At 42.2% G+C, this 21,955-nt stretch overlaps 1 protein-coding gene across 4 annotated transcripts in view; it reads left to right on the forward strand.

The window, feature by feature from the left end:
• Positions 1–21,955, forward strand: part of SHROOM4 (shroom family member 4) — a 291,392-nt gene that overhangs the window by 205,149 nt on the left and 64,288 nt on the right. For 2 of the 4 annotated variants that reach the window (XR_009547655.1, XM_060183566.1), the window contains exon 3: positions 21,035–21,169. The exons of 1 other annotated variant lie outside the window; for it this stretch is intronic. Coding sequence is in view for 2 of the 3 variants with exons in the window: in XM_060183566.1 (XP_060039549.1) it covers positions 21,035–21,169 (135 nt within the window). In the remaining variant the exon portion in view is untranslated. Of the gene's footprint in view, positions 1–14,287; positions 14,646–21,034; positions 21,170–21,955 lie in introns of those variants that run through there. One more of the 4 variants, XM_060183568.1, reaches the window with a different exon arrangement.

A 21,955-nucleotide genomic window follows, 5' to 3' on the forward strand; every position in this document is an offset into this window, starting at 1 on the left:
ACAAGGGCAACAAAAGGGAATAAATAAATATTTAAAAAATTATTTAGTAGAGGTTGTCTTTTGCCCCCTTCCTATTTCCCCAACCACTTCATCTGGTGACCACCCAGCTCTCATAATCTCATAATGCCCTGTCTCTTGCTCCTAGGCCATTTCCACGAACATGCCTGTGCCCCCTAGTTAATGCCTCTAGGTACACTTGACAACACCAGGCAGATATCAAAACTTTATTTAGGATCTGGGAATCTATGACTCTCATTAAGTATCTACTCTTCTGGGATAAGTGGCTGAGTGGAAAGAATAAGGCACTCAGAAACTATAGGAATAGGGAAGGTTGGGCACCTGGGTATAAGTGATGGCATGATAAGTTACTAATTAGCCTCAGGCTTTCTTAGGTTGGGATGGAGTGATTCTCTTTAGTGTACTGTGGTCTGTACTGTATTCCACTGTGCATGGTAAAATAGACCCTAGAGCTTGTTAGACAGAATCTGGACCCCACTGAATCAGAATCTGCATTTTTTAAATAAGCTATCAGGACTATAGTATAGGCAATAAAGTTTGAAAAAGCTGCCAAATTCTAGGTCTGGCTGCCTGCCCCTTCCCCCCATTACAGAGGCTTCACTACTCTGGGTCAACTTTTACAGATAGAAAGAGAGAGAAAGAGGGAATATCAAGGGAGAGGGGAAAAGATACCACCACCACTAAAGCTTCTTCCAGTGTGGTATAGTCTGGACATGAACTTGGGTTACTGGCAATGTGCTGCTGGGGATCGAACTCGCAATCTCATGCTTGAATGTCCAAAGCTTTACCACTGCGCCACCTCCCAGACCACACTCTGACTTTTTAATCTTCTCTTAACTAGTTGTTCTATTTCATTTTCAACTGGAGTTAAGATTTTTTCCTCTAACGGTATCCTGCCAATTATTCTGGTTGAGGATTAAGTATTTATTTATTTATTTATTTATTTATTTTTGCCTCCAGGGTTATCACTGGGGCTCAGCGCCTGCACTACGAATCCACTGCTCCTGGAGGCTATTTTTTTCCATTTTGTTACTGTTGTTGTTGTGCTTGTAGTTGTTGTTACTGTTGTCATAGCTGTTGTTGGATAGGACAGAGAGAAATGGAGAAAGAAGGGGAAGACAGAGAAGAGGAAAGAAAGATAGACACCTGCAGACCTACTTCACCGCTTGAAAAGTGACCCCCCCCCTGCAGATGGGGAGCCAGGAAGCTCAAACCAGGATCCTTACATTGGCCCTTGCACCTTTCACCATGTGCGCTTAACTCACTATGCTACCGCCCAACTCCCAAGGATTATTTTTTGGATAGAGAAGATAGTCACAATAATTAATCAATAATTAACTGATTCTACTATAAATATGTATAAGTAACAGTAACATATCCAGGATGGAGAGAGAGCTCACTGTGTAGAGTGTCTACCTTGCCATGTGTGTGACCCAGGTTCAAACCCTGGCACCACATAGAAGTTGCCATGACATCAGGGGAAACTCTAGTGCTGTGGTGCCTCTCCCTCTCCCTCTGTACCTATCTGAATAAAAAAGCAAACCTGAGATTGATGAAATTGCACATTATAGGCCCTGACTACACACACACACACACACACACACACACACACACACACACACACACGCGGGTGGTAATATCCATTTACTGAATACCAGCAGATAAAGAAGAATTTTGATGTCTTATGACATGGCCAAGGCCAAAGAACCAAGTGAGTAGCAAAACTCACTCCAATTCAGAACTTTATGCCCACAAACCCCTCCCATACAGTTTACTTTTTCTTTTTCAAATTTATTTATATTTATTTATTTATTTATTGTTATTAGAGGCTTAATGGCTATTAACATAGGGGTACATCAATACCCCATAACCCTTTTCATTTCCTCCTAGCTCTTCCCTCCCCAGGGTCTTTAACTTTGGTACAGTCAGAAGACTTTTGGGCTTACTTTCATGACCCTGCCTTTTGTGGAATTCCAGAGAAAGCTGACCCATGCTACCTTAGAAGTACAGAAAGAAGAGAGGGAAGGGATCTCTGGCCATGATTTCCTCTAGTAAGAGAAAGGCCCTTCCTTACTTCTTGTTCTGTAGAATTTAGTCAGCCCCCTTTAGGGAACAACAAAACATTGCTGGAATTAGAACAGAGACCAAGATAAACTGGACTAGGGGGTGGGGTGGAGGTAGTAGAATTCATTTTTAATGTTTAAAATTGTTATTAGTGATTTAATAATGATTAACAAGATTGTAGGATAAGAAGAGTACAATTACATATAATTCCCACCACCAGAGTTCCATATACCATCCTCTCCATTGGTGAGGAGTGTGGACCAAAAATCTTTATCGGGTGCAGAAGGTGGAAAGTCTGGCTTCCGTAATTGCTTCTTCACTGGACATGGGCACTGACAGATCTACCCATACCCCCAGCCTATTTCTGTCTTTCCCTAGTGGAGTGGGGCTCTGGAGAGGTGGGGTTCCAAGACACATGCGTGAGGTCATCTGCCCAGGGAAGTCAGGTTGGCATCATTTTGCATGTGCAACATGGTGGCTAAAAAGCATTAAAATATAAAGCAGAACAAATGGTTTAGTTATCAGGACAAATTGTTTAATAATAGACTTGGGGTCTTCATGTTGGAAAAAGCTAGGAAGTCTATTATAAGTATATTCCATGGAGCCTATGACTTTACTAATTTTTGCCTAAGTGTGACAGCTAATCTGCAGGTGGGCTAAAAGTATTGTCTGAGAAGATGGTATCAGAATAAGGAATAGGACTAGAACTGGATCAGTGCAGAAAGTAGCTCCCAAATGTGGGACAAGTATATAAATACCATTACTTGTAAACCCCATTAATCTGACCTAGGGCCCATGTCTATTCATATTTAGCACAGGAGCCTGTGCAACCTCTGCATCCCTGTCAGTCTGAACTCAAACTCCATGGTCACAACTAGAAGCATTCTAGGCTGCACTCACTTCAGGACCAGTCTTCCTTGGGTGGCAGAATATGTTGACCCAGCCTCCCTTTAGACAGTAGGGCAGTTTGTACCATTGTTGTTCTACAGTGAGGGCAAAACCCTGTAGAGGTCTCACAAGAGTATTGGAGCTGGGGGTTGACATCCCAGGCCTGGCGTCTTTGAACACAGTTCATTGTGGAAGTGAAACATGTCAAGATGGCACTGGTTGCATTGATTTGGTTGAAATAAGCAGATGCAGTATCAAATAGTATGGATCAAGAGAAGTTTCATGAAAGAAAATGAGCAAAGCCTCAGAAGTTCCAGAACTGAGAGAAGTATGGATTTTAGTGAAAATGAGGAAGGTTCCTTGCTGTCTTAGAGTTTAAGAAAGGAGTAGATAATAATTATTATTGTTGTTGTTGTTATTATTACTATGCTATTTGGGAACTTGGTTTACTTTGAAAACCCCATAGTGGTATTCACTGTACGATATAAGACCTTACCATGATTTATTCCATTTAATGTTCTATACAAAAAACTGTATTTTTAAAAAATTTTATTTATAAAAAGGAAACACTGACAAAACCATAGGAAATGAGGGGTACAACTCCACACAGTTCCCACCAACTGAACTCCGTATCACATGCTGTCCCTTGATAGCTTTCCTATTCTTTAACCTTCTGGGAGTATGGACCCAAGGTCAGTGTGGGATGCAGAAGGTGGAAGGTCTGGCTTCTCTAATTGCTTCCCCACTGAACATGGGCATTGACAGGTTGACCCATACTCCCAGCCTGCCTCTCTGTTTCCCTAGTAGGGTGGGGCTCTGGAGAAATGAGCTCCAAGACACATTGGTGGGGCTGTCTGTCCAGGGAAGTCTTGTTGGCCTCATGCTAGCATCTGGAACCTGGTGGCTGAAAAGAGAGTTAAAATATAAAGCCAAACAAATTGTTGACTAATCATGATCATAAAGGCTGGAATAGTGCAGATGAAGAATTCTGTGTGGGGCTCTGTTTTGTAGATAGCTAGTAAACATGTTTTAGTTATATTCCAATGGGCCTGTGGCTATACCAGTTTTTTTTTTTTTCTATTTTTCCCCCTGAGCCTGAAATCTGATATGGAGGTGGATCCAAGTTATTGTCTGAGAAGATGATGTCATGGCTGGAAGAAGGACCAAAAGCTGGATCAGGGAAGAGAGTAGCTCCCTAATATGGGAAAGGTGTATAAATATTATTGACTGTAAACCCCATCAATTTGATGTAATCTGGGGCCCATATTCAGCTTAGGAGACTATGTGACCTCTGCATCCCTGTAGATCTGAGCTCACATTCTGTGGTCATGAGTTGTGAGCTGCCCCAATTTCAGAACCCATCTTTCTCAAGTGTAGCATAGAGTATGTTGTCCATCCTCCCTTCAGAGGATGGAACATTCTCTACCATTGTTAATCCTAGTTTAGAGCAAAATCCTATGGGGGCCCACAAAGTGCTCTATTTTGTTGTTTCTGATAGAGATGACCAATAACAATGGAGAGAGGGATTTATTCAAAGTCTAAGCCCATCAAGTCTGTTTGGGAATCTGAGGACTCCACGACTAGTGTCCCAGCTGATGCCATGGCCTGATAGTGACTAAAGAATCATCTTTAAAGTATGCCAGTCTCTTGCCCTTATTCAGATTTTTCAGTCCTTGCTTTGTTAAGGGTAGCTTTAGAGTGAGGGAGGGAAGTCTAATAGGAAGTAGGTGATAAGGGTATCTAAGTGTAAGTAGACACTATTTCATTATGAATTTTATATCCACTCACTGCAGACTATTGTGTACTTTTGCTTTCAGGTATATATTTTCCCCTAATTTATGGATACATGTTAACATATGCTCTATCTCACGGGACCTGGTCTATATCTAGGTTTTGGGACTTTGTTAGGAAGTGAACCACTTGGAATGGAATTAGAGAATCCTATTAAAGGAAAGGTCTTACCTGAGTAATGAGGCTGAAGGGTTGACATTCCACGCCCGACATCCCTGGACACAGTCTGAAGTGAGCATGCTGAGGTGGTACTCATTGCGTTGATTAGGTTGGGATTGGCGGATGCAATATTATTTGGTATAGATTGAGAGAAGCATGCAGGAAAAAAGTGAGCTCCACCCTAAAGGTTCCAGGACTGGGGGAAATATAGGCTCTATAGAGGAAGCATGAGTTTACTGCTGTCTTAGGGTTTAAGAAGGCAATAGTTATTGCTATATTCTCATTATTTGGCAGTTGTGTTAACTTTTAAATATCCCTTTGTTAGAATTTGCTGTATCACCTCTTGTGTATCACAATATCACCATAATTTATGTCCTTTGAGATTATTTGTATATAACTGTGTCACTGGTTGCCTCTAATCTCCCAGGTCTAAGCTTTTAAGAGAGTCAACATATCAAAGACTCAGCTTGTGGTCTGTGCATTAAAAAGTTTGAGACATTCAATTTTCCCCTCTCATATTAATTAAATAGTGATTTATATGACTACAAATTAATAGGAGTGTACATAAACACCATTCCCACCACCAAAAGACTGTGTCCCATCTTATCCCCCAGCTCGAAGCCAAACATCCACCCTCACCCTCAACCCAGGATTTTTACTTTGGTAACATACTCCAAATTCAGTCAAATCCTGCTTTGAGTTTCCCTTTCTGTTCTTCTTTCTCAACTTCTGTTTATGAGTGGGATGATCCGATTCTTGTCTTTATCTTTCTGATTTACCTCACTTAACATAATCCCTTCTAGCTCCATCCAAGGTGGGTCAGAGAAGGTGGGTTCATTGTTCTTAATAGATGTGTAGTATTCCATTATGTACATATGCCACAACTTTCTCAACCACTCATCCTTTGTTGGGCACCTGGGTTGCTTCCAGGTTTAACTATTACAAATTCTGCTGCTATGAACATAGGTGTACACATATCTTTTTGTTATGGAGTCCTTGGGGTATATCCTCAGGAAAGGAATTACTGGGTCATATGGAAGGTCCATGTCTAAACTTGTGAGAGTTTTCCAGACTGCTCTCCACAGAGGTTGGACCAATTTACATTCCCACCAGCAGTGCAGAAGGGTTTCTTTGTCCCCACACCATCTCCAGTATTTGTTGCTGCTATCTTTTTTGATGTATGCCATTCTCACAGGGGTGAGGTGGTATCTCAATGTTGTCTTTATTTGCATTTCTCTAACAATCAATGACCTGGAGCAATTTTTCATGTTTTCTTAGCCTTTTGGGCATCTTCTGTAGTGAATGTTCTGTTAATATTATCTGCCCATTTTTGGATGGGGTCATTAACTTTTTTGCTACTACGTTTGCTAAGCTCTTTGTATATTTTGGTGATTAGTCTCTTGTCTGATGTATGGCACGTGAATATCTTTTCCAAATATGTGAGAGGTCTCTTTCTTTTTGTGATAGTTTCTTTGGCTATACAGAATCTTTTCAATTTGTGTAGTCCCACTGATTTGTTTCTGCTTTAGTCATCCTTGCAATTGGGTTTGTATCATCAAAGTTGTCCTTGAGGTTTAGGTGGGAAAGTGTTCCACCAATGTTTTCCTCTTAGTATTTGATAGTTTCTGGTCTAACATCCAGGTCTTTGATCCATTTGGAGTTGATTTTTGTTTCTGGTGAGATAATGTGGTTCAGTTTCATTCTTCGGCATTTTCCAACCCAGTTTTCCCAGCACCATTTATTGAAGAGAGCTTTCTTTCTCCATTAAATACTTTGGGCCCCCTTATCAAAGATTAGATGTCCATAGGTGTGGAGGTTTATTTCTGAGCTTTCAATTCTGTTCCATTGGTCTCTTTGCCTATTTGTGTTCCATTACCAGACTGTTTTGATGATGATGGACTTATAATTAGTTTGAGATCTGGGAATGTGATGCCTCCATTTCTGTTTCTTTTCCTCAAGATTGTTTTGGTTATTCTACGTGTTTTCTGGTTCCAGGTAAATGATTGTAGTTTTTGTTCTATTTTCTTACAGAAGCTTGGTGGAACTTTGATGGGTATCACATTAAATTTGTATATTGCTCTGGGGAGAATATTCATTTTGATGATATAATTCTTCCAATCCATGAGCATGGGATGTCTTTCTACTTCTTGGTATCATTTTCTATTTCCTTGAATAGTGACTCTTACTTTTCAGTATACAAGTCTTTCACTTCTTTGGTCAGCTTTATTCCTAGGTATTTTATTGATTTTGCTGCAACAGTGAATGGGATTGCTTTCTGGATGTCTTTTTCTTTGTATTTAGTGTTTACATAAAGAAATGCCACTGATTTTTGTACATTGATTTTGTAGCCTGACACCTTGCTACATTGCCTAATAACTTCCAATAGTTTTCTGCTGGACTCTTTAGGTTTTTCTATGTATACTGTCATATCATCTGCAAATAGTGAGAGCTTGACTTCTTCCCTTCCATTCTGTAATCCTTTTATTTCTTTCTCTTTCTGAATGCTGTGGCAAGAAATTCCTATACTATGTCAAAGAGTAATGGTAATAATGGACAGTCCTGTTTAGTCCTTGATCTGAGGGGGAATGCTTTCAGCATCTGTCTATTGAGTATGATGTTGGCTGTAGGTTTGCTATATAGGGACTCCACTATCTTGAGGAATTTCACAACTATTCCCATCTTTTTTGCAGTTTTTTGAGCATGAATTGGTGTAGGATTTTCTCAAAGGCTTTCTCTGCATATAGTGAGATAATCCTGTAGTTTTGTGTTGCTTTTATTGATGTGGTGAATGATATTTACTGGCTTACAGATGTGAGTTTAAGCCACTGACATTTATTGATATTATGGATTTAATGAATTGTAGTGTCATTATTCAACAATTTTTTATTTGCTCTCATTTATGACAAGTATTATGGTGATGTTCTTGTTAATAAGAGGTCTTTTAGAACCTTTTTCAGGGCAGGCTTGGTGATGGTTGCCTCCTTTAACTGTTGCCTGTCTGAGAAGGTTTTGATCCCTCCATCTAGTATGAATGAAAGTCTAGAAGGATATATTATCCTTGGTTGAAACACCTTTTCATTGAGAGTACAATAGATATCTTGCCAGTCTCTTCTGGCTTTTAGAGTTTGAGGGGAGAAGTTGCTGATAGTCTTACAGGTTTTCCCCTATATGTGACTTTTTGTTTTTTTCTCTTACAGTCTTTAGGATCCTTTCTTTATCCTTACTTCCTTTCATTGTAACTATGATGTGTCTTGGTGTCTTCAGGTCTGGGTTGATTCTGTTTGGGAATCTCTGGGCCTCTTGAATTTTAATGTCCTTTCTGTTGTTTAGGTCTGGGAAGTTTTCTTCCTCTGGTATGCCAATTATATGAAAGTTACTTTTTTTTTTTGGATCATCCCATATGTCTCTCTTGTTGTTTTCTGTGTCTCTCATCTCTTTTTTACATCTTTTACCTCTTTCTTAGTTTTCTCTAGCATACCCTCTAACTGGCTAATTCTGTTTTCTGCTTCTGTTAATCTGCTTTCCCTTACCTCAGCTTCTTTTTTCAGTTCAGTTACAATACTAGCTTGCTTTGCTAACTGACCTTTTATCTCAGCTATTTCAGCTTTCATTTCTCAAATTACCTTGAGGTGGCTAGTATTTTCCTTGAGGGTCTCATCTGTTGTTTCTCTAATTCTGATAGCCCTTTCTTCCATAATTGTCTTCATTCCTGTGATTATTAGGTTTATTATTGGTTGCATATTTTTTTAAATCTATGGTTACTTCTAACTGATTTGTAGTTTCTTCTGGTCTCCTGTTCTGATTCATTGTGGCAGCAGTTTTATTTGCTCTTGATATAATCATTTTTTTAATTGATGTGGTTTTTATTTTTCTGTTCTGTCATTATTCAGTTGTTGTGTTTTAAGTACAAGCCACCCTATATTAAAGACTTTTCACAAATGCAGTCACTAACCCCAGAAATTATAATAGCAACTAAAGCAAAGATTGATGCAGTTCAACCAATACCACTTATCCAAACAACACCTCCAGTCCAAGAAAAAGTAGCAACCAAAACCAAAAGAAAAAAGAGAAAGGAAAAAAGAAAGAGCAATAATAGACATTTATGAAAATCTACTGTCCTCTATAAATTCTAGTGATATCAAGAGGAGAAAGGGAAGTAGAAAAGTGCCCCCCTCTCTCCACTCCAAGTCAGATTTCTTCCCCAAAATATTTCACAAATTAGTATCAGTGAATTCAGAAAGCAAAAGAAGGAAGGGAAAAAAAGAGCAGTGAAAGGAAAGAGGGTTTTTTTTTAATTAGCTAGGAAGAGAGAAAAAGGAGAGTGGAAGGAAGAGGGAGAGAAAGAAACACATTCCTCTCACAATGGATAGAGCACTCAGTCACCTATCAGTGGAAAAAACAACAACAGCTAGTTTTGGTCAACCTGAAGAGGAGAGAAAAGGGATACACATATATAATAATAGTAATAATAAAATAAAATAGAGTAAAAAACCCTGACGGGGAGTCTGGCAGTAGTGCAGCAGGTTAAGTGCAGGTGGCACAAAGCATAAGGATCCTGGTTTGAGCCTGCAGCTTCCCACCTATAGGGGAGTCGCTTCACAGGCGATGAAGCAGGTGTGCAAATATCTATCTTTCTCTCCCCCTCTTCCCCTCCTCTCTCCATTTCTCTTTGTCCTATCCAACAACGACAACATCAGGAACTACAACAATAAAACAACAAGGGCAACAAAAGGGAATAAATAAATAAATATTAAAAAAAAAAATCCTGACAGTCACTCTGTGGCTTGAACTGCTTCAGAATGGCTGCAAGCAGCCTGGGCAAAGACATCCAATTATAAGAAGTATCCAAAAAAAACAAACAAACAAACAAAAAAAAACCTCCGGGTAGTCTTTCCCAGGGAGGGCTGAGACTCTGATTGGTCAGGTATTTTGTCACTCAAATAGAGCTTCAGCCACCTAAAAAAGAGAGAAGGAAAACAAAAAGGAAAAGGCTTTAAATGACAACCCTAGTGAACCAGGAATCTTGGTAAAGAAAATAGCTCAGTGGGAAGCCTGCTAGGAGTGGCTGTTCAGACCTTGGGGGCTGGTTCTGGGAGTGGGGGGTGGGTGAGTTCAGAAATAATCAAGCCAAAGATTGTCCTTTCTTTGCCCTTTTAACCTCTTTTTGTCAGCCCAAGAGTGGGTAATAGGACTCTTTTGGTTTCACCCTGTCTACCCTTTATTCACCCTCCTTGTTCACCCAGTATCCTACCCTATCCAGAGAATCACAAGTTGTAGGCTGCTTCTTTCTGGAGCTCATGCCAGCTGTTGTTTCCAAGTCGCCATCTTGTCTCTGCCCCCCAAAAAACTGTATCTTATATACTGAGAGAAATCAGTTGCTTCTAGTCTCCCTGGTCTAAGATTATAGGTGATTTAGTATTGCAAAAAAGTTATTTTTAGAAATGTATTAACTATTTAAGCCCAGTGTTAGAATTCAATCAGTTTACTAATTTGAAACCTTAAGTGCTTAGATTGAGGGAATATATACTCAGAACTGAAATCTCTGCTTTTAAAAGCTCGAGGCATTCAATCTTATTTCCCCTCTCGTATTGATTAAATAATGGTTTGTTAGACTAGTTAATAGGAGTATATATTTAAAAAATTCCCGTCACCAAAGGTCTGTGTCTCTAGCCCCACCCCTGTACAATAGAACTGAAAATCTTCCCACCCTGCCCCAGAGTTTTTTACTTTCACACAATACTTCAAAATCAGGCAAAACTCCTTTCTGCTTCCCTTTCTGTTCATCTTTCTCAGCTTCTGTTTATGAGTGGAATCATCCTATACTCATTTTTCTCTTTCTAACTTATCTCAACTAACATAATTCCTTCAAGCTCCATCCAAGATGGGTCCAAGAAGATGGATTCATTATTCTTCATAGCTGAGTACTAGTCCATTGTGTGTGTGTGTGTGTGTGTGTGTGTGTGTGTGTGTGTGTGTGTGTGTGTGTGTGTTTGTGTGTGTGTGTGTATCATAACTTTCTCAGCCACTTATCTGTTGTTGGACACCTGGATTTTTTACAAGGTTTTGGCTATTATGAATTGTGCTTCTATAAACATAGTTATACACTTATTATTTTGGGTGGGTATGATTGACGCCTTAGGATATATTTCTCAGAAAAGAATTACTGAGTCATAAGGAAGGTCCATTTCTAACCTTGTTAGGGCTCTTCAGAATGTTCTCCACCGAAATTGGACCAAATTTGCACTCCCCCTAGCAGTACAGGAGAGTTCTTTGTCCCCACAACCTCTCCAGCATTTGTTGCTGTCATTTCTGATGTATGACTTTCTGTTTGTCTTGTTTTGGTTTTGCCTCCAGGATTATCGCTGGGGCTCCGTGCTTGCACTGCTTATCCACTGCTCCTGGACGCTATTTTTGGAGGCGTTTGTTGCCCTTTTTGTTTAGCATTATTTTTATTGCTGCCATTGTTGTTGGATAGGACAGAGAGAAATCGAGAGAGGAGGGGAAGGAAGAGGGGGAGAGAAAGATAGACACCTGCAGACTTGCTTTACCGCTTGTGAAGTGACTCCCCTGCAGGTGGGGAGCCAGGGGCTCGAAGTAGGATCCCTGTGCCAGTCCTTGTACTTCACTGCCATGTGTGCTTAACCTGCTGCGCTACCACCAGGCCCCCTATAACATTCTTACAGGGGTGAGTTGGTATCTCATTGTTGTCTTTGTTTGTATTTATCTGACAATCTGAGCAATTTTTCATGTTTGTTGGCCTTTTGTATCTGTTTTTGAGTGAATATTCTGTTCTTATACTCTTCCCACTTTTGAATTGAGCCATTTGCTTTCTTGCTGCTGAGTTTGGTGAACTCTTTATATATTTTGGTAATTAGTCTCTTATTTGATGTATTGCATGTAAAGAACTTTTCCCATTCTGTGTGGAGTCTCTGTGTTTGGGTGATGGTTTTGATGGTTTCTTTTGCTGTGCAGAAACTTTTCAATTTGATATAGTCCCATTGGTTTATTTTTGTTTTTGTCTTCCTTGCAGTTGGGTCTGTATCATCAAAGATGCCCTTGAGATTTAGATAAGAAAGAGTCCCACTTGTATTTTCCTCTAAGTATTTGATAGTTTCTGGTTTAACATCCAGGTCTTTGATCCATCTGGAGTTAACTTTTGTTTCTGGTAAGATAAAGTAGTTCAGTTTCCTTCTTCTACAGGCTTCAACCCAATTTTTCCAGCACCATTTATTGAAGAGACCTTCCTTTCTCCATTTAATAGTTTGGGCCCCCTTATCAAAAATTAGATGTCCATAGATGTGGGAGTAGTGTCAGAATTCTTCTGAAACAAAACCCCCAACTCCAGATCCCTCTAGAAAAATTAAATTCTGGTGCTAGGGCTCTGGTTTAGAATCTACAAGAAACTCATATGGAGATGTTTTGAGGTTTGGCCATTGCTCTGACCATGAAGACACCATTGGGAGCCCCATGCTAGGGCCTGGGACCATTAAACCCTCTTCTGCTATAGCTGGAAGAGTCATTTGTGATAATTAATGTCAACATTTTATTTTTTTAATTGGAAAATATTTCTCTTCTTAATGTTTTATGTTATTTACTTTTTGGTAGAGACAGAAATTTAGAGAGGAGATGGAAATAGAGATAGGGATGAGGTTGGGCAGTGGAACACCCAGTTAAGTGCACATAGTACTAAGTTCAAGGACCCATGCAAGGATCTGGGTTCGAGCCCCTGGTTCCCCACCTGCAGGGAGGATGTTTCACAAGTGTTGAAGCAGATCTGTGGGTGCCTCTCTCCCTCTCTTATCTCCCCCTCCTCTCTCAATTCCTTTCTGTCCAATACAATGGAAGAAAAAAATGGCTGCCAGTTGCAGTGGATACATAATGCTGGCACCAAGCCCCAGTGATAAGCCTGAAGGCAATGAGAGGGAGGGAGAGGGAGAGGGAGAGGACAGCGGCACTGCTTCATCACTTGTGAAGCTTTCCTGGCAGGGACCAGAGGCTTCAAGCCATGTCCTTGTATACTACAGCACTATGTGTGTGTACACTACTGGATATGCCACCAGCCAGCTCCCAGTGTGTGTGTGTGTGTGTGTGTGTGTGTGTGTGTGTGTGTGTGTAACTTAATATTTACAAAATTATAAGATAACAGGAGTACAACTCCAAACTGTTCCCACTACCGTAGTTCTGGATCCCTAATCCCTTCATTGTAAGCTGCAGCAGTCCTCCCAAGGTTGCAAATATGGGTTAAATATTATTTCTACAACTATCTGCCTCTGTCTCTATATATGTGCCCTTTCTTTAAGGTCATATCTTCTCTTCCTTTCCAGGTTACACATATACTATTACTTTTCCAAATGTCCCTCCCTTTTTCCTCCTCTCTCTCTGAGTCCTGGTGGAGTTGGAGTTCAGAACCCTCTGGTCATATTCTTTTATCACCACCCCCCCCCCCACACACACACACACTGGGAGTATGGCTCAGAATTATTTTGGGAGTGAAAAAGGTGGGAGTTCTGGATTCTGTGATTGCTTCTTTACTGGATGTGGGCATTGGCAGGTCAATCCATACCTCCAGCCTGTTTCTTTCTCTAGTAGAGTATGGCTCTGTAGGTGTGAGGTTCTAGGGTACATTGATGAGGTTGTCTGCCCAGGGAAGTCAGGATGGAATCATGATAGCGTCTGCAACATAGTGGCTGAAAGATCATAAAGATATAAAGTGCAGCCCCCAATATTTTGCAGAGGGAATAAAAGGCAAGAAAGATGGACTAAGTTGCCCAGGATTAGAGAGAGAGTTCACTGCAGGTTCAGGGATACTGACCTCAAGCCCCACTGTTGTGGAATCTGAGTCTCTTGTGTAAATGGAAGCATTTTCTTTGGGTCTGTTAAGGTGTCTCTAGAAAGTTGATTGTTCCTCAGCAGGACCTTTACCTTGGAAAATCTCTAGATCACTTACCCCACGCCATAGAATACCAGCTGTGTACTACTTGTGCTTCTGAGAGCTGCTAGGCCTAGCTGGTCTTGGCTTTCCTTTTCTGGGACCTAGAAGACCTGTGGAGATGGCTGGGTGGGGTCACCTCAGTTCAGGAAGCATAGGAATTCTTTTAAGTGTATGTGTCTGGGGTATTTTCTCTCTCACTTACGTGTATTTTTAAAAATTCTTTTTAGACACCCGCTTTATCTTTCCCAAACATCATTTCCTTACTCCTTTCCTGAGTTCTAGCAGTGGCTGGGGCCCAGCTTCCTTATTGGCCTCTGAGCTGTGGAAAGGGGTGGGTCAGGATTCAGTGGAGGTTGGCCCAGGGAACAGGGGGACTGTTTATGCTGCTGGGACAGCCTTCTATCCTCCCCTTATCCAGCAGGGTGTTGGCTGGTTTCTGGAGTAGTGTCTTCATTCTATCCAGCTCTTGACACAGACTGCCATTCCTTAAGGCTTTGAAGACAGCTAAGCCCAGCCAGGCACAGGACCATCTCTTACCTTTACTGCTACTCCTTTCTGTCCTTGAGACTTGGATGAGACTGTGTGTAAACCCTTTGGATCACTCCGTGGTGCTTGGGCTTTGGGGCCATGGCCCCGCATCCCAGGAATTCTTAACAGGAGACTTCCTGTTAAGGGAGGATTCAGCCCTCAGAAAGAAGCCCTGGGGCTAGCTGGAGAGAGTGTCAGTGAACATCAGAGCTGGTTGGATACCCAGCTCTCTCCAGCCATCTCCCCACCCTGTGCAACTTCCATGGTAGGTACTACGGGTCATCATGGCTGCCATGGCCACTACCTCCCCCCCACCCTGCTGTTCTGCTGTTTTCTTTCTTCAGTATCTCTTTCTAATTGTTTCCTAATGACGGAGACATGGAGAGGACAGAATGGTAAAGCATATACATTACAGGTTCAAGTCCCTGGTCCCCACCTGCAGGTGGGAAGCTTCACAAGTGGTGGCGCAGTGCAGCAGGTATCTCTTCTCTTTCTCTATCTCTGTCTGTCTCTTGCCATCTGTGAGAAAAACGACTGCTGGGAAAAGTGGAGTCATGTCCGTACTGAGCCCCAGTGATAACACCAGTGGCAGAAGAAAAGAAAACGTAATTGTGGAATGGGGGTAGGTGGTTAATTAATGACAATGTGTATGCTCAGGGGGAGTAACAGAGTAAGCCTTAGGAGGAAGGGAGGCACAGAGTGATTGCTTCCATAGTTCGACCTGTTTTTGCATAACTGGCATTTCTTCGCCTCTCTGCTTCTTTCTTCTCCCACCACTTCCCTACTGCCCACATGAGGGAATGGTTTAAACTCTTGGACTAACAAGATTTTCCTTTTACTGGCTGCATCTGAGGGGAAGGTATGCATGCTTTTGGAGACAGACCCCTTTAGTGGAGATGGGGTGATGTGGTACTGTAGAAAGGACTGTTGGATCTGAATCTCATTCCCAAATTCTGGTTATTAACCATGTGTTCTTGGTGAAGCAGTTTGGCTCTCTGTGTCTCTAGCTTCACATCTGTAAAGAGACAAATAATAGTTTTTGCCATTTGAAGTTTGGAGCCAAGGTGAAATCATTTAATATATATAAACCCTTTCTGCCTGAGACATCCTAACTATCCCCGAACCTACGCCTGTTAGTTTTTTTTCTTTCTTTCTTTTTGCCTCTAGAGTTATCTCTGGGGCTTAGTGCCTGCAATGTGAATCCACTGCTCCTGTGGCCATCTTTTTTTTTTTTTTTACAATTTTTTATAGGACAGAGAGAAATTGAGAGGGGAGGGGAAGATAGAGAGGAAGAAGGAAAGATAGACACCTGCAGACCTGCTTCACTGCTTGTGAAGCGACCTCCCTGCAGGTGGGGAGCTGGGGGCTGGAGCTGGAATATTTGTGCAGGTCCTTGCACTTTGTACTATGTGCACTTAACCCGGTGTGCTAGCACCCAGCCCCCACCTCTGTTATTCTTTGTTGACCTTGTTATTCTTTCAGTATTTATAGCATAACAGATATTCGGTTGTATGATTTCACACATGCAACTGCATTAAATCCAGAACAGAACTCAAAGCAATGAATGTGTATCTTCACCATTTGACAGGTACAAGCGTCTACAATTCAAAGAAGTGATTTGCCTACAGTCACACAGCAAAGTTTTACTTTTTTATTTCTTTATTCTATTTGATAAGGAAAAGAGAAATCAAGAGGGGAAAGGGAGATAGAGTTATAGGGAAAGAGACACCTGCAGCATTGCTTCACCACTTGTGAAGCTTCTCTACAGATGGATACCTGGGACTTGAACCCAGGTCCCCGAATATGATAATATGTGCGCTTAACTGCTCAGCTCCCACTGCTAGGATGTGAATGTAAGTGGGGATGATAACCTAGTGTAGGTGAATTCTGGACTAATAACCTCTCATGTCTCAGGCTTCAGTTCCCTCTGTGTGGTTTTCTTCCAGTCACCCCTAAACCCCCATTGTCTTGCTTCTGTCTTTGCAGGGAAATTGTGGCATAGTCTTGAAATCTTAAGGAGGGTTCTTTGGTATCTGTGTCTCAGTGTGCGGCATGTTTGTGGACTAGCTGAATCTTCATAGTGGATGATTCAGGTGTGAGTATGTGTGAATCTGCATGTGTATATGTCTGGAGTAACAAGTCTGAGTTGAGAACCCTTATTATAGTATCTACTATTTCTTTTCTTTCTCTCTCTCTCTGTTTCTTTCTTTTTAAATTTTGTTTTCCAGAGCACTGCTCAGCAGCTCTGGCTTATGGTGGTGCAGGGGATTGAATCTGGGACTTTGGAGCTTGAGGCATGAGAGCCTCTTTGCATAACCATTATGCTTTCCATCCCTGCCCATATCAACTATTTTTGACCACTTGCTATGCATGAGTGTGTGTCCCAGCTGCTTTGAGAGTATTATCTCTAATCCCTGTGATAGCCTAGCCAAATCAGGCTTATTGTTTCCCTTTTCTGTTAAGAAACCCAAAGCTTCTATGGATTAAATAGGCTGCATAGGACCACACCTCTAAAGTGGTAGTTAAGGGATGAACCTAGATTTGCCTCTATTGGTTTTTGGCTCACTGCTTCCCGGTTTGGTCTCACTGATAAACTGTGACTAACATACACAGTGATGAGCAATATAAAAACATCATGTCAGTATGGGCTGTATTATAAGTTCTAGACAACTAAGGACATACTCCTTGAAGGAGGTGGAACTTGGGCAACACTTTGAGGAACAGGTAGGATTGTAATTGGCAAAACCGTCAGGGCATTCCAGGTAAAGAGTTAACTAAAACCTGTTCTAAGCCCTTTCTATGCATTGTCTCATTTGATCTTTACAGCCTCATTAACTAAGTACTATTTGTTTTATTGTTGTGCAATTTTATTGTCATGCAACCAGAACTCTTAAGAACCTGGGAGTTTGGGTGGTAGTGCAGTGGGTTAAGCGCAGGTGGCGCAAAGCACAAGGACTGGCAGAAGGATACCTGTTTGAGCTCCCAGCTCCCCACCTGCAGGCGAGTCGCTTCACAAGCAGTGAAGCAGCGCTGCAGGTGTCTATCTTTTTCTCTTCTTCTCTGTCTTCCCCTCCTCTTTCCATTTCTCTCTGTCCTATCCAACAATTATGATATCAATAACAACAACAATAAAACAACGAGGGCAACAAGAGGGAATAAATAAATTTTAAAAAAGAAGTAGGGTCACCTGTCTAATGCAGCAGAGGTGATGAGTGATGGTGGAACTGGGTTTCAAAACAAGGCAGTTCAACTCCAGAGCTGGTGCTAGACTCTATTGGTGAAGGCACAAAGGTGGTCACAGGATGTGATTGGAGTGGATCCATGAGGGAGTGGGCTGAATAGGCAAAAATAGCTTATAGAGGGCTTTGAAGTCTGATGTATTTGATGCACAGCAGGTGAAGAAAATGGGTATTTAGTGAAGAACTAAAAATTCTTCTTCATTTTCTATATGATAAGACAGAAGTTGAGAGGAGAGAGAAAGAGAGAGAGAGAGAACACCTGAAGACCTGCTTCACTGTTGGTGAAGTATCCCACATACAAGTGGAGAGCCAGGGTTGAAATCCAGATCCTTCTACACAGTTATGTGTGCACGCAACTATGTATGCCACCACCCCACTTTTGATGTTGTTGTCGGTTGGGGCCTTGTGCATTTGTGCATTTAACTTCTCTGGAGCTGACTTTACCATTCAGATAAACAGGGGAGACAGAGGAAGATACCGAAGCATTGAAACTTCCTCTAGTGCCTTAGGGATTGAACTCCAACCTAATCCATACCCAGGACAAAGCATTTGCTACCTTACTAGACCTATAATTAGTTCTTTTTTTAAAAAAAAATGTTTATTGGGGCGTTAATGTTTTATAGTCTACAGTAAATACAATAATTTGTACATGCATAACATTTCTCATTTTTCCAAACAACAATACAACCCCCACTAGGTCCTCTGCCATCCTGTTCCAGGACCCGAACTCTCATAATTAGTTCTTGAAAGATGACTATTGGTTGACAGTAACTGGAGAAATTTCTAGCATTATGACATTGTATTAAGAATCTGGGGAGTTGGGCAGTAGCGCAGCGGGTTAAGCGCACGTGGCGCCAAGCGCAAGGACTGGGGGAAGGATCCAGGTTTGAGCCCCCGGCTCCCCACCTATAGGGGAGTCGTTTCACAGGCGGTGAAGCAGGTCTGCAGGTGTCTTTCTTTCTCTCCCCCTTTCTGTCTTCCCCTCCTCTCTCCATTTATCTCTGCCCTATCTATGATGACAACAATAACAACAACAATAATAACTAAAACAGTAAAACAAGGGCAACAAAAGGGAAAATAAATAAATAAAATAAAAAGAATTTGGAGGCAGCAACCTACCAGCCCCTGCTCCCCCCCCCCCGACTTAGACCTTCTTGTTACTACAGCTTCCCTTCTGGGTACTCCAAGATGCAGGGTAGAACAATGTGGCTAAAAGTAGGGGACCTGGCTTGGCTTTCTTAGATCTTAGTCACTGCTGCTGACCTGTGGCTCTGGTTCCTGACCTTTGACAAGCAGCTTCCTCTTACACTGCCTTGTCTGTGTCTGGCCTGTTACCACTCAAACCTGTGTTTCCCCTAGCAAGGCCATTCTTAGGATTCCCTTTATAGTCCCTAGGCCTCTAGAGCCTTCCACTGTCTGAGATAGTCTGTGGACGAGGGGGACATTGCCAGCTAGAATGGAATCCAGCTTGAATTTGTCAACTACTCCTGGGAGAGCAAGAGTGAATTTCTCCAATTCTGTAACACACTTATTGAAAACAGAGTCCCTTACTGAGTCCACTCAGCACCCTAAATGTCTAATGTGGAGCCTGCCAGTGTATGGCTGAATAAATGGGCAAATAAGCTATCGTCTAGTTATCTGTCATCTACTTATTTATCGTCTATTTCTCTTACTCAATAACTCCTCCCTCTCTCTCTCTCTCTCTCTCTCTCTCTCTCTCTCTCTCTCTTTCTCTCTCCCTCCCTCCCTTCCCCTCTCTCTTGCACCCTGTGTGCATGCATTGTGTATTTATTTCCCTCTATAATCTTTCTCAGAGTTCTCCATCTGCTACCTGTTTTGCTCTATATGATATTTTCTTCCTTTCTTTATCATCTATCTGGCCCTCCCATCATCTGTCTAAATCCCCTTACATTCCTTCTCCTCTCCCTTCCTCTCTCCTTTTCTCCTCTCCTCTCCCTTCTCCTCCCCTCCCCTCCCCTCTCCTCCCCTCCCCTCTCCTCTACCTTGGTATTATCCCTCTTTGTTCTCCTCTTTTTCCCCCTTCATTTGTATTTCTTTATTAATGACATAATAGTGGCTTATGAGATTATAAGATTACAAGGGGTATAGTTTCACACCGCATCCACCCCCCAGAGTTCTATGACCCCCACCCTCCCAACCATAACTACCATAGTCTCACAAAGCCTTAGAGAAAAGCTGCCTACTTAGTTTGTTTGTTTGCATGTTGTCTTTTCTTAATTTCTTCCCTGTACTCCCCCCTTCCTCATCAGGCTTCTCATCCTTCTGAAGTACCCATGCCCCAGATGGACCTCCTCTCACCTCCCCCCCACCCTCCACACACGGTATTATTCCTCATATGCAAGGATGGCATCTGATCCTGTGTAGTAAACCAGAGGACAGGAATAGGTCCGGTCATGCCAGTCAATGCAGAAATCATGACTGCATTTTCCAGCACTCGCCAGATACTGAGGTTGTGTCTAGGAGCTCAGTCTGAGACCTGCTACCCTTTATTCACCCCTGTCCATCAGACCAGCTAGTCTCTTCTGCTAGTCGAGCACTGCTTCGTTTACCAGTTTTGTCTTGTTTTTCCCTTCAGTCCCCTTGTCACCACTTTGCCTACAAACTCGTGTCTCTGTGCTTAATTTGTCCCTTATTGTTTCAGTGCCTCTACCTTGCTGCATCTGAATTCATTTTATCTCTCTCGCAAACCTCTAAGCTCTTGGACTCAAACTTCTGTCCCCCCCCAAAGCCACGCACAGACCGCACACAGTAAACCTACAGCAAATGCTGATCCAATGAATATGCTGGCATTGGAAGATTTACAGCCCAATGTTGACCTTTCCTAGCTTGGTACACATCTTTTAAAATGTTGACTTACAAGAAAAAAACATGTTTACTCATTTTGGTGAGAGAGAAAGACCAGAATACTGCACAGCTCTGGTAAGTGCAGCGCCCAATACCTAACCCTGTGTCTAGTGCTTGTGAGTTCTGTCCTCCACTACTGAGCACCTACCCAACCTCTGCTTGAACTTCATAGCTTGCCCATTCTTGCAGGCTGAGATTTTTCTCCAAGCAACCTTAGGGTAGCTTGTTCATTGGGCAGCCATACTTATTTGTTACACAAATATGCATTGAGCAGTTACTCTGCATCTGGCACAGGTTGTTCATGCCCACAGATGAAACAGCCCTATGAGGCGAAGAGAGTTCCATGCATCCAGAGATAGCCCTTGGGGTGAAGGGGGTTTCAGGACAGAGAGCTTAGGAGGTGCCACTGGGCTTTGCATACTGGTTCCTTGCAAGATGAGATGGAGTACTTCACTTAAGGGAAAGAGAAAGGGTGCGGGCGGAAGCTGCCTTGGGAAGTGATTTCAGCTCTGGTTCCCGAAGCTGACTTCCTGTCCCTGTCTTGCTGTAGGAGAAACGCCCCTGTCAGTAGGCCACACTCATGGCATGTGGCCAAACTGCTGGAGGGATGCCCTGAAGCGGCTACCACCATGCATTTCCCTTCTGAAGCCTTCAGCTTGTCCTGGCATTCGGGCTGCAACACAAGGTGAGTTGAGAGCCTTCCCTTCAAGATGAGCTGGAGGGCAGGCACCCTGGCTACTCCTCCTCCTCTGCTCTAGTTCCTGTTGGATGTCCTAAAGTCCAGAGTGGTATAGTGGAAAAATGGGTGGGTGTCTAGGATACCTAGGTTGTAGTCCTAATGTGTGGCTAGCCCACTGACTTTGGATGAGTCTCTTTCCTTCTAGAAAATGTTTCCTTGAGTTACTGACTTCACTAAGCTTGTAAGACACCACACTCCCCTGTTTTTTATCTTCTTTTGCTGTCTGATTCTTATAGGTCTTTGTTTCCTGATTCTCTCCTTGCACATAATCTATTAATATAGGAGGACCACAAGGCTCCATTCTGATTTTCTCCTCTATCTATAAACACCCATGAGTGATCTCTTATCATGTCCATCAGCTGTGCTACAGAGTTCAAATCACCTAGCAAAGGTTCAGTTCCTGCTTGTTGCTGCTTTTGAATGTTGTTTCATTGTGAATATTGTCATCAACATTCTTTTCTACCACTAGTAATGTTATTATAGTAGTCCCTGACCTCCCATGCTTTCTTCATCCCCCAAACAATGCTATACCAAGGAGAACAAGAAAAGGATTAAGGGTCAGGCAATTTTAGTGAGGGACAGGGAGATAGGAAGAGAGGAAGAGCAGGAGAGCCAGAGGGAGGGAGGGAGAGAGGGAGGAAGAGAAAGAGAGAGAGAGAGAGAGTACTGCTCCACTCTGTCTTGTGGTGGCACTAGGAATTGAACTTGGGACCTCAAAGCCTTGGGTATGAA

Source organism: Erinaceus europaeus, chromosome X (assembly GCF_950295315.1).
Source record: "Erinaceus europaeus chromosome X, mEriEur2.1, whole genome shotgun sequence".
NCBI lineage: Eukaryota > Metazoa > Chordata > Mammalia > Eulipotyphla > Erinaceidae > Erinaceus > Erinaceus europaeus.